Source organism: Anopheles maculipalpis, chromosome 2RL (assembly GCF_943734695.1).
Source record: "Anopheles maculipalpis chromosome 2RL, idAnoMacuDA_375_x, whole genome shotgun sequence".
Classification (NCBI taxonomy): domain Eukaryota; kingdom Metazoa; phylum Arthropoda; class Insecta; order Diptera; family Culicidae; genus Anopheles; species Anopheles maculipalpis.
The window spans coordinates 73,260,627-73,273,976 of NC_064871.1; the positions used below are offsets into that span (position 1 = coordinate 73,260,627).

At 40.8% G+C, this 13,350-nt stretch overlaps 4 protein-coding genes across 6 annotated transcripts in view; 2 read left to right on the forward strand and 2 right to left on the reverse strand.

The window, feature by feature from the left end:
* LOC126555956 (sodium-dependent neutral amino acid transporter B(0)AT3) overlaps positions 1-13,350 on the reverse strand; it is a 223,413-nt gene that overhangs the window by 100,827 nt on the left and 109,236 nt on the right. The window lies entirely within an intron of this gene.
* The window catches only part of LOC126568830 (serine/threonine-protein kinase ULK2), a 373,161-nt gene that overhangs the window by 46,529 nt on the left and 313,282 nt on the right, over positions 1-13,350 (forward strand). The window lies entirely within an intron of this gene.
* LOC126556139 (galectin-4-like) overlaps positions 5,822-13,350 on the forward strand; it is a 56,867-nt gene continuing 49,338 nt past the window's right edge. For both annotated transcript variants that reach the window (XM_050211358.1, XM_050211359.1), the window contains exon 1: positions 5,822-5,833. The gene's annotated coding sequence lies outside the window, so the exon portion shown is untranslated. The remainder of the gene's footprint in view (positions 5,834-13,350) is intronic.
* On the reverse strand, positions 8,858-9,242 carry LOC126556454 (defensin). The gene is made up of 2 exons (XM_050211718.1): positions 9,133-9,242; positions 8,858-9,040 (listed from the first exon to the last, which is right to left on the reverse strand). The coding sequence occupies exons 1-2, from the start codon at positions 9,239-9,241 to the stop codon at positions 8,859-8,861; spliced, it is 291 nt and encodes a 96-aa protein (XP_050067675.1). The 5' UTR covers position 9,242; the 3' UTR covers position 8,858.

Consider the following 13,350-nt stretch of genomic DNA (forward strand, 5'->3'; position numbering starts at 1 on the left):
ACGTCTCGGATGAATCATTCAAGCGCGAGGTTGAAGAAGAAATAAGCAATTTCAACACGTTCTACTCAGCGGCTTATTTTGTCCTCCCGCAGGCCCTGAGCGAAGTGGAAGTTGTGGGAGACCGTTGCGACCGTTTCGCATATCTTGGAAACCTTCCTCTGCACCTACTCCTGCTCGGGGTCGCTTCAGCACGAGGACTCCCGCAGCTGCTTAGTTTGCTTACCGTTAAACTCACGACTGCTGCTTCTTAAGACATCTGTTAGTACCTAATGATATTCAGAGAATTACTTCAAATTGATTCGATAGTAAAATAATTTTGTTAATATTAAGGATTGCTTTATTTAACATTTTTAATACGTAAAAGCAACTCAATTCCCCATCTGTGAGGGTTTCACCATTTACTACTTGGAGGGTGCTTGTTGTTTCGAGAAGCAAAGGGAAATGGTTCTCAAGATTCAAATGATTTATTCTTGAACTATTTAAAGCTTGAGAAAGCAATACAGCCAGGCCATTCTATCGGAATGATAAAAAAGCTTGAGTAAACCATACGTAAATATCCATTCTCCCAAAGATTGTTATTGAAAATATAACTGAAAAAATTGTTGAATTCTCGATTGAATGCAATATTGCATTTTTGCTTTACTCCTTTCTGTATATCCAGCAATAAAAATGAAAGGGAAAGTTTTGTTTTGTCTTATGCTTCTTATGCTTAGCCGAAAAACCTGTAACCGAGCCAGACACACCGGCACAAAGTCAATCACCTCGCCGCCAAGCGACGGTACGATGTTGTGATAAAATCCCACACGGCACTAGAATAATAGCATTGCAGCAATTTTGTCCCTGCTGCCTGGCATACGGTCGAAAAACATGAAAGGATTCTGCACTTGTTGTTTCACCGGTGATCCGTCTACTTTTGTTACCACGTGCACCGATTGCATTGATCTTCGCAGCAGAGCGAAGCGTGTCTAGACACACGTGGTTTGAAAATAGTTTTGCTATTATCTTTTGATATTCTCTGCATTGGGTGAATAGCTGAGCTTCTGGAGTATCATAAATGCTAAAAATTACCGTTTTCTACAGACAGTTTGGATAACACATGTGCGTGCACACGTTTTTTTAGAAGAAGCGGAACAGGACCATTGGCGGGAATGCTCGCTTCCGTCTAATATGTGTGGTCACGACACTCACGCTCACCAGCCAGGGAGGTCTTGGCGGATGTTCTCCGGTGTATGAAACAACACACCGAATCGGCGCGTCCACAAACTTTTCCCAGCCACTCGTAGGCACGTCGTAGGCGCATTCGCCCTTGCTCGGGCGAAATTATTTTTAGCGCTTATTGTTAGTACTTCTCATGTGGAGAAATATGTTTCCCCAAGTGAATGAATTTCTTGCCAGCGTCAACATCATCAAAAGACCGTGCGCGCACGGCAATGGTTTTCGCGCGAACTGGAATAACATCGAGCGCGTGTTTGCGTACCAGCCGTGTCCCATGAGCGACGGTACTAAATCCGTTCCAAAATCTAATCTCCATCGGACAGGCTTCGTTCGCCTGGATGACATTTCACGTGACGTTTGTTTCAATCCCCTCTGGTGGACGCAAGGGTGCGAATCTCTAGCCCCCTTAAACCCGAACCCTCTCCCGTACCGTAATCTTATCAGCGAACACCCATTTTCGTTGATAAGATTACAAACCGCGTTGGACAGCCTCGTACGCGGCGGGATAGCTCCCAGCCCGGAACCGTATATAAACGGCCGTACTACCTTCATAATGTCTTTGCTGACGAATGTTTCTACAACGACGATCAGTCACATCCTTCCCATCGAAGGCGGCCGCACGGCATAGCTCGTGCCGGAAGACGCATTTCGATCCGGTTTTGTGGTGCCTGCATCGTTTTATGATACTGTGGGCAAACTTTTGTTTATGATTCACCCGTTAGTGGTGTTTACTATTGCTGAGCTGGTGTGCTATAAACTTGTCACCCTCTTCGCTGGTTGGCCCATTTGAATGCTGCTTGTTGGCCGGCCAGTCGGCCGGCCGGGGGTTGGCATGAATTGGCTCCTTGCATCGAAAGTTAAAACTTGTGATTTTTATTGTGCTTTATATTTATACGGTAAGCGCGAGGCGGCGGCGAAAGAATAAACGTAACCGTAGGAGAACACGGCGGAATATTTGCGCCCTTGCCACTGTGGCCCATGTGTGTAACATACGTTCACGGTTTGTTGGTGTGTGCTCGGTCAATAGTTAATTTAAATTAAGATTTGTTTATTGAGCATGGCAAATTTTGAGCGGAAAATGCTGGCATACAAGTGATTGCAAGGTTCTATTTGTGAAACAGATTCATAAACGTTGGAGTGTGAGACAATTTAATTATCAATTGCTCCATGAACACCTCTAACCTGAAAGCATAAAACTCGGTTGAAAGATGTCAATGGTTAGCAAAATTGCCCATTTACAGCGCGTCAAAAATTTTGTAACGTCATACTGTAATGGCTTTGCTGTATGATGGTACCGCAGTATAAGATAATTGTGTAAGATGATGTCAGTACCATTCGGATTTTAACGATGACTGAAGTAAATATGCTTCCTGAATATAAAGGCCCCACTGCTTCAACGTCTTTGTCCGTGACATGGACATTGAATAGTAATAAAATAGGACATTTGTAGACGTTAACGGTTGGTAGGTTAGCTGGTAACGTCTGAGAGTCATTATACTTCATTCGCTTAAATAAATAAATGAACAAATGCAAGATTTTCCTACGCTTGAAGAGACATAAAAAAGACGGCACTGATCAATAATAATGTCCGGAGATATACGAGACTCTAATAAGATAGGTAATCGACGATCGTGTGGTTTAGATGATGCCAGTAGAGCTCTCAAGTACGAGGTTGTATAAGTTGGGTAATGTTTACGCTTGTTTCTTAATTTAATTATTGAAATAAATTGTATTTTACGGGGGTTTTGTACAGTGGAGTAATTATCAGGACTTTAAATAAGTTCGTGCGGATGGTTTTCGAAATTGAAAGCTTCATTATGAAGTCTTGTTAACTCTTTCAATTTCCAAAGCATTTTCTAACGAGAAAAAAGAGAGTTCTTTGGATGCAATCAATTCTTCGATTCCATTTTTTCACCCCTCCAAAATTGGAGAACTGCTGCTCTGCTACGCCATGTTGCATCGATCGCAAAAGATGATGGGCGCACAATTATTTTTTAACCAGCGCTGCCGCATGTGGTCCAGTTTTTCTTGAATATTCGGTCCGGGTGTCGACGATCCCTTGGCTTCAGTTCGTACGGCACCCAATGTCTCCGATAGTTTTTAAACGTTGGCAAATGATGGCTGACTGAGTTACCTCAAACGCCTCTTTGCAAATTCATCTTGCAATTGCGAAAGATCTTCAACGAGCGTTGCTTCTAAGTTATCTATCTATTCTTCATCCTCCAAAGAAAAATAACTACTCACTGATGGAACTTGGTCACCATAAACTTCCACTAATACAGGATGACTTTTGGTAGCCGATTTGTCCATGCAGCAGTGCATGAATGAAGCAGAACTCTCCGCAAAAAAAAAATTCGATATAAATATTGCCATTTTAGAAGCAAGTCATGGAAACTACTTCCTTTTGCACTTCAGCAAAATGACAGCTAGGGACAAAGTAAGCATGACAATAGGCCCTAATTGTGGAATGCAAACGTCTTCTCAAACGTCACATAATTGTCACTTTGGTATTATGACTTTCCGTTTGGCTATCCGTTTGGTTAAATCAGACGTTTAAAAGTCGATGACAGAGCTGGAGCCAAACGGAAACGCGCGTTAAACCAAAAGTTTTCCGTCAGTCAAGTGCAACGGAAAGTATAGTTTGCATTCATAAAAACCATGTTTAAGCTGAAATCGATAGAAAAGTGTTTTTTTTTTTTTCGTGGATATGTTAAGACAATCATTTTGAAGTCGTTTTAGTGATGGTGGTGGTTTGCAGGAATTATTCTGAAGCAAGAACCACGAAAGTCTGCCACGAAAAAAATTTCACCACAAAAAGTATATCATTAAACCAAACTAATTCATTGGTTACTGATTCTATTCTAAATTAGCAATTAAAAATAGGTATAATTCAATTAAAATCATCTGTAAATGCGTTAACTGAGACAAACAGTGCCTGTATGAATGTATGCAAAAAGTCGACGAAACATTCGTCGACTCTAACGGGAGAACATAATACAAATTTGCTTTCCGTTTGCTTAGAGTCTTTCCGTTGGAAAAATTTCCGTTTGGCTTTGACAATCATACCTAATGACACTTCAAAATGGCAGTGTTGCAAAATTGCAGCAAAGTAAAATTGAATAATTTCCAGTCCTTGTACTAAAACCGATCGCGATCTTATTTATAATCCTGATACCAGTGATCAAGCTGAGTGATTTCTTTAGATTAGTATATGCACTTACAAAATTTATACAGCCATCGGGGGCGACCCGGAGATGTTGGCGACAGTGGCGCCGGTATTCAAGATGTGATTGAACCCCCGGCAGGACGGGGGTTCAAATCCCATCTGGGGACCGTCCACCCGTAGTAGTGAGGACTGACTATCCAACCACGTGGTATCAGCAAGTTTAGTAAGCCATTTCAATAGCTGGGCATGACTTCAAAGGTCGTTAAGCCAAGAAGAACTTACAGAATTTATAAAGGCTGATGTCTTCCTTTCTTCTTGGCTTAACGACCTCTACTAGGACACGCCGGCCATCAAATGGCTTTTTACTAGACTTGCTGATACCACGTAGTTGAATAGTTGAAGTCCTCACACTACGGAGGACCGTCTCATCCCGGTGATGATGTATAATTTGTGAAATTAGCAGTATTTCCGTCCAAATCACACATTGAAGTTGATCGTTTCAATGTTCGCTGTTTCCATTTTGAAATATTGAAAACCAAACCCTGTATATTGTTACATTCTGAGCCGATCGACACACGGTATAGTTTCGTTAAGTACTGTCGAGCTGTCAAAGTTAGTTCGAATATCAGCTAGAATCAGATCAAGAAGCCAAATCAGCGGAATCCATACACCAACACTCCCTTCTGTAGAGAGTTCTCACGTTGAAACAGACGCTTTGTCAGCGGTTAGAGCTTCGCATGTGGAGCATCATATTGCAATTGTTGCCTGTTGCACATCCCTGGTATAAAAGGTTCTGAGGAACCAGAATCAAAAATCAGTTGCACAGTGAGGGTCTTAGGGAGTAGTTAAACAGGTAGGAATTAAACCACTAGTAGTTATAAGCTTGGTTTGGAGAAAATAATTTGGTGCTCTTATTTCTAAATCAAATGGAGAAAACTACACGAGCATAGTGATCAGCAGAACAAGCAGTCTCACTATTCACGAGTGTGATTTTTTAAGCACTTAATCAGTGATCGTACATTGATCGGATCAATCTTCTAGTGGCACCGAACAAATCGTTAAATAGATACAGGTTGTAAATGATAAAAAAAAACACAATAAATAGAAAGTGAATTGAAGCTTTGCGCCAAGTCTGATGTGTCCTTACTGATTCTAATCGTATGCACATTAAAATGATAGAAATACTCTACAAAACTGTAGACATACAACTAACGTATCAAAATACGACACAGGAAGACTTGTTTGTTCAACCAAAGTGAAAACCTTCCAGCATCACACCAACAAATTATGACACATTTTCGTAAACGAAAACTTTCTCACTTACGGACGAAAGCCGCGGTACATGCTAACGCTGTACCAAACAGAACTGAAATGACACGACGAGCGTGGGCGCTTAGGGAGGAAATCTAACGCTCCTCTCTTTACCCATGCCCCGTGATCATCTGGTTACAGGTTTTGCCTGCAAGAAAAGAAAACACCAAAAGATAAGCGCTAGCAAACCAGACCATAGGTGTTTTGGTTTTCTTCGATCGGATAGCTGTATACCTGCCCACCCTGTGTGTTAGAAGAGCAGAAAAACCCAATACCCCAGGATTGCTTTTGTGCCCAGGACCAACTGTGTACCCAAGAATCCTTTATCATCTGTGTCGTCAGCAACATGCAAGGTAGTATCGTTTAGCAAGTGTAGTTGGTAGGTCGTTGCGTTAAAAGTGCGTTAAGCTCGTTTGTGATGAGGCAGGTTTTAGGAGATCTGAACCTGATCAAGTGATAGAACCGATCGATTAGCAGATCAAATAAGATGATAATTGTATGACGTTATTAGTTTGTGTAAGGCTGTTATTTTGTTCCTTAAAAGTGTTCAATCATTAGTGATAATAATTCTTAAGCATCACGTACAGGTAGATCAGAATAATGTTTCTTTAATCGATTTCATTCAAATGTTTTGTGGGAAAAGAGTCATACAATTCGTATCGAAGATGTCAAGTGTGGTTCAATCACGTCCACGGTCCACTTTCTCTCGTTCTAAGGCGTTCGCAACGAAAACAGAGCTTATTGTTGTGTGGAAAACATGCTTAACTTGCATCCTTTTGCGGTCCACCAAACCACTTATGTGTCGGTGTCTGGTTTTTGTCTAGCTTAACATTTCATTACAACCAGATGTTGCTACGAAGAAATCCGATCGGAACGCTAGTGAAGTGTGAAATGATCGCCGACAATGATCGGTGTAAAGCAGTTGGGACGTCTCCTTTCTTGGGTGGGCAGAACTATTACGTTGGTTTATTTTGTGGACATGTGTACACACACGCTGCCTTTGCCTTTCGTTTTGCTGCTGCTGGATCGCCTTACAGGGCTACGGCGTTAAGAGAAACTAATAAAGCCGCTCATTTTTTACATTAATTTATTTCAATTTTCCTGTAAGCATGTTTAGAATGGTTTGAATATTGAACCGATTTGAACTGTTGAAGTATTTCTTCTTGGCTTAACGACCCTCTAGATCACGCCGGCAATTTAACGGCTTACGAGACTTGCTGAGGTACTACGTCGTTGGTTCAGTCAAGTCCTCACTCTGTGGGAACGGTCCTGCCTTGTGACCGTTCCCTTTGTCGCCTACTCCACTGGATCGCCTCTGCTAAGTTGAAGGACCAAGTCATTCTAATAACTTGCGTTTGTCTTTTAAACTTTCTATGTCTCTTCGCTGGCACATAAACGTCGGAAGGTTTTGGTGTCTTCGACTAATATTACCAGCAGCTTGAGCCCCAGACAACTAAAGTCCTGGAGCCACACACATCCCGGATGTGTGGCTCTTTGTACTCTTGACGCGCAGGTAAAACAACAAACGTTTAAAAATTCATCTCCCTCGTCTAATGTTGCGTACCTCCTCCAGGCGTTTGTACCCCACCGATAAAAAAAGACATTCGTTGAAGACCTGCCCGTGTCTGGCCTTCACTGTCAAATTAGCGAAAAAATCCCACGGAAAATTTTTATACCTTTTAGTAACAAGAAAAGGTTTGCCGTGGCATGCTTTTCTAATTAACTATTTCCATCCTCTATGGTAATAATCCTTGCAAAAGGATACAGACGACATCATATCATGGTTCCGCGGCGCACGGTGGTCACACACCAAAGGCGACTCAACCCCAAAAGGAGATGGATGTCCGCGTGTATCGAACCCGGTCGCGGACATTATCCCACACTTGCTTTCGCTTCCAAAGCGTCATTCCATCGCTTGACCACCCCCCCCCAGCCCAGCGCTTCTTCAGTTGAGGCGAAAAAAAGGGACGAAGCAGATTTATTTGTGTTTTTTTTTTATTGGCGGCAATATTTATTACAGAATTTACGATTCGAATGATCCGCCGGTCGGGTCCGAGGGGTTTAAAAAAAACACAAACCTCGGAGCTGGCAGGAATGGAAAGGATGCTGCTCGGTATTATTAGATTTGAGCGCTTGCCAGCGGGAATAGCAATAATTATGTGGCAATAAAAACGAGTGCTGTAAAAACTTATTAAACGAAATGGAAAACAAGTTTTATGTAAATCCAAAAACGACGTTCGAGAAAAAGAGGCTTTCAAACTAACCGCGAAGCAGCGCAAACATAAATCATTCCACCGGGGGTTAAGCCTCTAAACCTCTTCGTTTTGAGTGTTTTGAAGCATCCGCTTGCTCGGCGATCCTTACGTGCGAGCGTTTCTACTTCGTTTCGGCAGTTTTAATTACTCCACATATTTTTGGGGCTACGGAACAAATTCGGACTGCCGCGATGTATGCGATGCACACGATGCGGGGTGGCCGTAATATGGTGCCGATGGTGCTGCACAATACAACGCTTTGTTTCCGTCAACGCTCCGAGCGACTGTTTGCGAATGATTTGACGAGACAGGACGGCACATCGACGCGCGGTACGCGGTTAAGAACGTGTCCAGCGGACGCACACTTCCCGCCGCATCTCCAATGATAATTTATGCCACCATTGCCTTAGGAATCGATATTTGAAAAGAGAACCCATTGAACGGTTTATGCTCGCCGGGTGTGTGTGTGTTTGGGCGACGGGATGAGGGGGGGGGGGGGGTCACTAAAAGAAACCCACCGACACAAAGAATCATCTCAGGGAGATTGAGTTAATTTTTCGGAGGTTTGTGGAGTGCTCAATGTACATTTTTATGTAGCTTTTTGTTGGGCTACAAATTGTTTGCTTCATGTAGCTTAAGCTGAGTTATTTATGCTACTTGTACCACCTTCCATAAACCGAAACGAATAGTTATGTTAGCTTGTGCATGGATGGTACAGAAAGGGAAGAATTTATATTTGCCCTGTGGTACATGTACTGGGAGACGACGCTTTTATTTCTCCAAATTTTTCAACCTCAAACTTTAATTACTATGGAAATTTTCGGCGACTGATTGACGCCGTTAGAACATTCTTTCACTGAAGGAACCATCGAACCGATCCGGGAAGCTTTTTTTTTTTGGCTTGCAAAGGCTTAGTTGCGGCAAACGCACACCGCCTTACTGTTGCAATATCCACCCCGATAGCGCCGGGCAATGCAATGAGCGGCACAAAGGCTGCTGCCAACACCGAATCCACTGGCCAGATCGCAAGTAGCTCGCTTGGCGCGATAGTTCTCCACGGCGGCTTGATGCGTCTCTTCCGGCAATTCGTCCACTGGGAGAAGAATTCATAAAGCCATAAATACTCGCGCACAGGGTAAAATGAGCCGCCATAAAACGGGGTGTGTGTGCATCATCGGTACTTACGGAGCGTGTTCAAAGCGGCGATCTGCTCCTCGGGAACTGCCTGGACGCTGTTGTCCAGCACGGCCGCCAGGACAACGACAAGCGCACAGATGATCGTTACACACTTCATGGTGAGATGCTTTAACGTTTTATTTTTGATTACAGAGAGCTAGTTGAGGCTAGTGCTGGCTGCAGTCGTTCTCGCTCGCAGTGCTGAACGCTATTTGATTGATCTCGGTAGCAGTTCGATTGGCTTTTATACATCCGCTGTCACTATCCGCTGGTCCGGGAATTCCCCCCAAACGGGCGAAAACATTTGCAAACGGTCGGGTTCGGGTTTTTTTTGCTCACCCCGGGGGGATGCACCGGACCCGGCATGTAAAGCACCTTTACAGGGTTACGTACGTGTACAAACAAGAAAAGGGTTCGTCGTTTGCAGTTTCCTTGTGCCAGACTTCACTATCTGCCATTGCGCCGCCGGTTGCGGTGGGCAGGTTAATGGTTAGCTTTGTCAAATGTGCATTCGTTGTTAATTAATTAGAGCACAACAGTGATCGATTATTTGTCCTTCCGAGTCCTTTGACTGTGTGTGCGATAAAGAAGACGGCGGGAAGGTAGAGGAGCGTTTCTTATCATTTAGCAAGTACTTTATGGTAGCGATGCACAATCTTAGATTTCATTTGACGGGATTGTTTCATACTTTGCACTGCATTGAACGCCTTTTTTATCTTGCTTGGACATTTTCAAGCATTTGTTTTTAAAAAATCATAAAATTTATTTTAATCCGTAAATTACCGTGGGTTAAAAATTAGGGTTTAAACGATCTCAAATTTTCTAAGGTTCTTTTACATTAATGTTACTATCGAAAAGTAAAAATACTGTTTAAAATTTAATATAATTTTTCAGAATATTTTAATTGGATTCTGGATTTAAATAATATTTCTATCAGGCCTAGAATAAGGAGGAAATTAATAATAAATCAAAATAATTTCGGTTTCGATTCGATATTCATTTTAAGATTTACTTATTTAGTGGAGTTCTTAGATACCTTTTATATACAATATATACGTTTTCAGACATACTGATTTTCATTTTTGTGTTTAATAAGAAGGATTCCCCTGAACTTGAATCGTTACACCGCCCATTATGCATTTAACGGTTTATCTGGTATTATTTTTGAATATGTCAATATTGTTAAACAGATCTTTCTTCGATCTTCAGATCTTCGTGTAACAGAAACGACTGATACACGAAACTCTCGTGTGCACGCTGCTCATAAATATTTTCTTATCAGCCAATTTTGTGATTATTTATTTACTTTAATTGTTACGGTTCGATGCTGAATTCTCAGCCCTTCTTGTGCTGATTTTGTACATATTTCTAAATATATTTACACGTTTTTCTACCTCATATCCAGCCATACATAAAATAAAAACAAAATAAAAATAAAAAATCTCATATCGTACCCAAAAACCTAAAACAACAAATCATAAAAGTAACAAGAAAAATGGATCGAGATCGTAGATGATAAAAAAACCTTATTTGGACCAAAACCGTGCAATAGATAAAAATCCTAACCAAACATTGGCAGCCATTTTTTTTTTCAAGTATTGTCTGTTTTGTGTTCGGAATAAATAAAAAAAACTCTGGTGGAGATGAGATGTCTAATACATATCATTTATGTAGCAACTTTAAGTGAATTGGTACAAATTTGGGCTCGATAAGATGATTTTAGCTTAATTATTAGCTAAAAATATTGATGAAAAGATGTCTAATGAAGTCTACCCTAAGATTCTAAGGTGATCGAGTATTTGTTAAGCCCTTTGAAAATACCCTTTGAAATTCTTATTTGAAAATACGCACAAAAAGGCAAACAACTCTTGAGAGTCTTTGGCTATAGATAAAGTTGTGTATTTTCAAACTACTTTACAGCATCTCAGTACTGTTCTTTCAAGTTTTCATGGGTTGTCTGTGCCTGAGAAGGTTACTTTTTCTTGGCTTAACGACCTCTAAGGTTATGTCGACCATCGAATAGCTTAACTAGACTTATCGTTACCACGTAGTTGCATAGTAGTTGCCTCACTTCGGAGGAACGATCTTTTGAATAACTGTCCTGCCATGTAAACCGGACCCACCGCTCCTTTCGCCTTCTTCACTCATTCAGATCAATTCAAAAATTGTTTCTTTTCATCATACCTAACATCCTTCTGTGGAACTGTTTTAGCTCTCTTTTAGACGAGAGTTGATTAGAGGGGCACTAGACTTACCGTGTGCTACCGATGTTTTTAGTTTAAAAATTATTATTAGTTGAGTTCTTCTTCTTATTATTAATATTCTTCTTCTTCTATTTGATTTAACTTAAACAAATGGCTTAGTAGAATTGCTGATACTTTAAATAATGCCTGCTGTCTCGATGCCGTATAAATTTTTTAGCCTAAATTTGCTCTCCTAGTCTTAGGAATTGGCCCTTCTACTGTCTGTAAAACACTGTAAAGAAGATGTCGTCGTCGAAATTTTCTTCCATAATTTTTAAAAACAAGAAAGATCCTGCATGGTCTCCTACATAGTCTCCTCTAGCATCCTGACTAAGGCTCGTCCGGAGTAGACCTCTCGTCTGAGGTACAAGTTGATCGGAAAACCTCAAACATCCAATCGTCTTACTTTTAAATAGAGTAAAAAAATAGAGTCAAACAGCTTCAAGATAACTTCGATCTCCTCGAGCCTTTGGAGGGGTTTTGGGTGGGATTATAATCATCATATAACTAACCCAAGAAACCTCCCATAGGCTGTTTAGTCTCAGTGTTGTTGTAGTTTAGCATGATGCTAAATAGTTTAAGGATTTTTATAATCTGTAAGGCGTGTTAAACGTGATTACAAGAACAACTATTAAAACTAAAATGTGTTTTTGTTAGGAGCATCTTATGACTTACTAAAAAAAAACCATCCAAAAACTTCGCGCCAAAAGATCAATTTAACTGTTCTTCGTGAGACTATTAGGACTTAAGCTCTAGCTTAAGATGTTTTTTTACTCGTGCTATTTTATGTTGCACTTTAGAATTATTTTTACTTGACGTAGTGTTTCTACTGCATTGCAAACATTCCAATTTTCAGTTTTAAAAATGGTCAGAATCATACTATTTGAACCTTAAGCGATCTTAATGCGATAATGAAACGATCGAATCTTATTGATATGATGATTAAAGTTGTGTTCAACAATTGTCAGCCATATTGATCCACCAATCAAGCATTGCATGTGTTTGTATGCGGATTTGAAGAGTTTAATATTGTAACAGACACGAGAAAGACGGTGAAGGTCTGTAACAAATGTTTGCATTACATATAAGGCAGCTAAAAAAAATAATAGTTATTCCAAAGAAACTATGACTCATTTTTCAGAAGATAACTATTGTGAAATGATAACATTTCAGAACAAAATTTTCATGGCACTTATTGCACCTCACTACGGGGGAACGGTTCGGATGGAATTTGAAACCCGATCCTGCCGTGTGAAGATCTCTGTCTCCTCTACCACCGTAGGGCTGCCCTATTTGTAAACTGCTTATGGTAAAATCATAGTATAAAAATGTTATAGAAAATCTATGGTCCCAATGGCACTAACGAACAAACGTATGAACATTATCACGAACTTCATTTCTATTATGCAATTCATCACTCGTGTTTGTTCTCACGAACGATTGTCCTCGAGTGTGCTTCATTCCAATCGCTCCAGAAGTCCACTCGACTTGACTCGATGTTTGCTTTATGTAATGGGCTGTGATATCAGTCTATCGCCTTTTCGATACGATAACGATCTTGTATCACGTCTATGTATCAGATTAATAAACAGTTAAATGATGACGGATATAGTAGATTTCAATCACGATTTGCCGTAATCAGCAATCACAGCAAAAGCATGATACTTATGTTAGTTTATGTAAGTTTCAATTCATAATTGTTTAGAAAAAAAGAACCACAAATAAAATAAAAAAATGCACACGTGCTGTGAGCTGTACGAATGGTGGAACCACTTAACGAGAGTTGACCACAAAAGGGGACAAACGTTCGAGCTCCATTTTCGTTGCATCCGTATGGATAATGATAATAATTTACCACCAATCCACCCGTTGAGGTTGGTCAGTAGTAGTAGCAGCAGCAGCAGTGTGACGTGTTCCAATCTCCACATATATACTCCCCAGGCGCTACTCCATATGGTGGGCGCGGAAGGACAATTATCCTGTT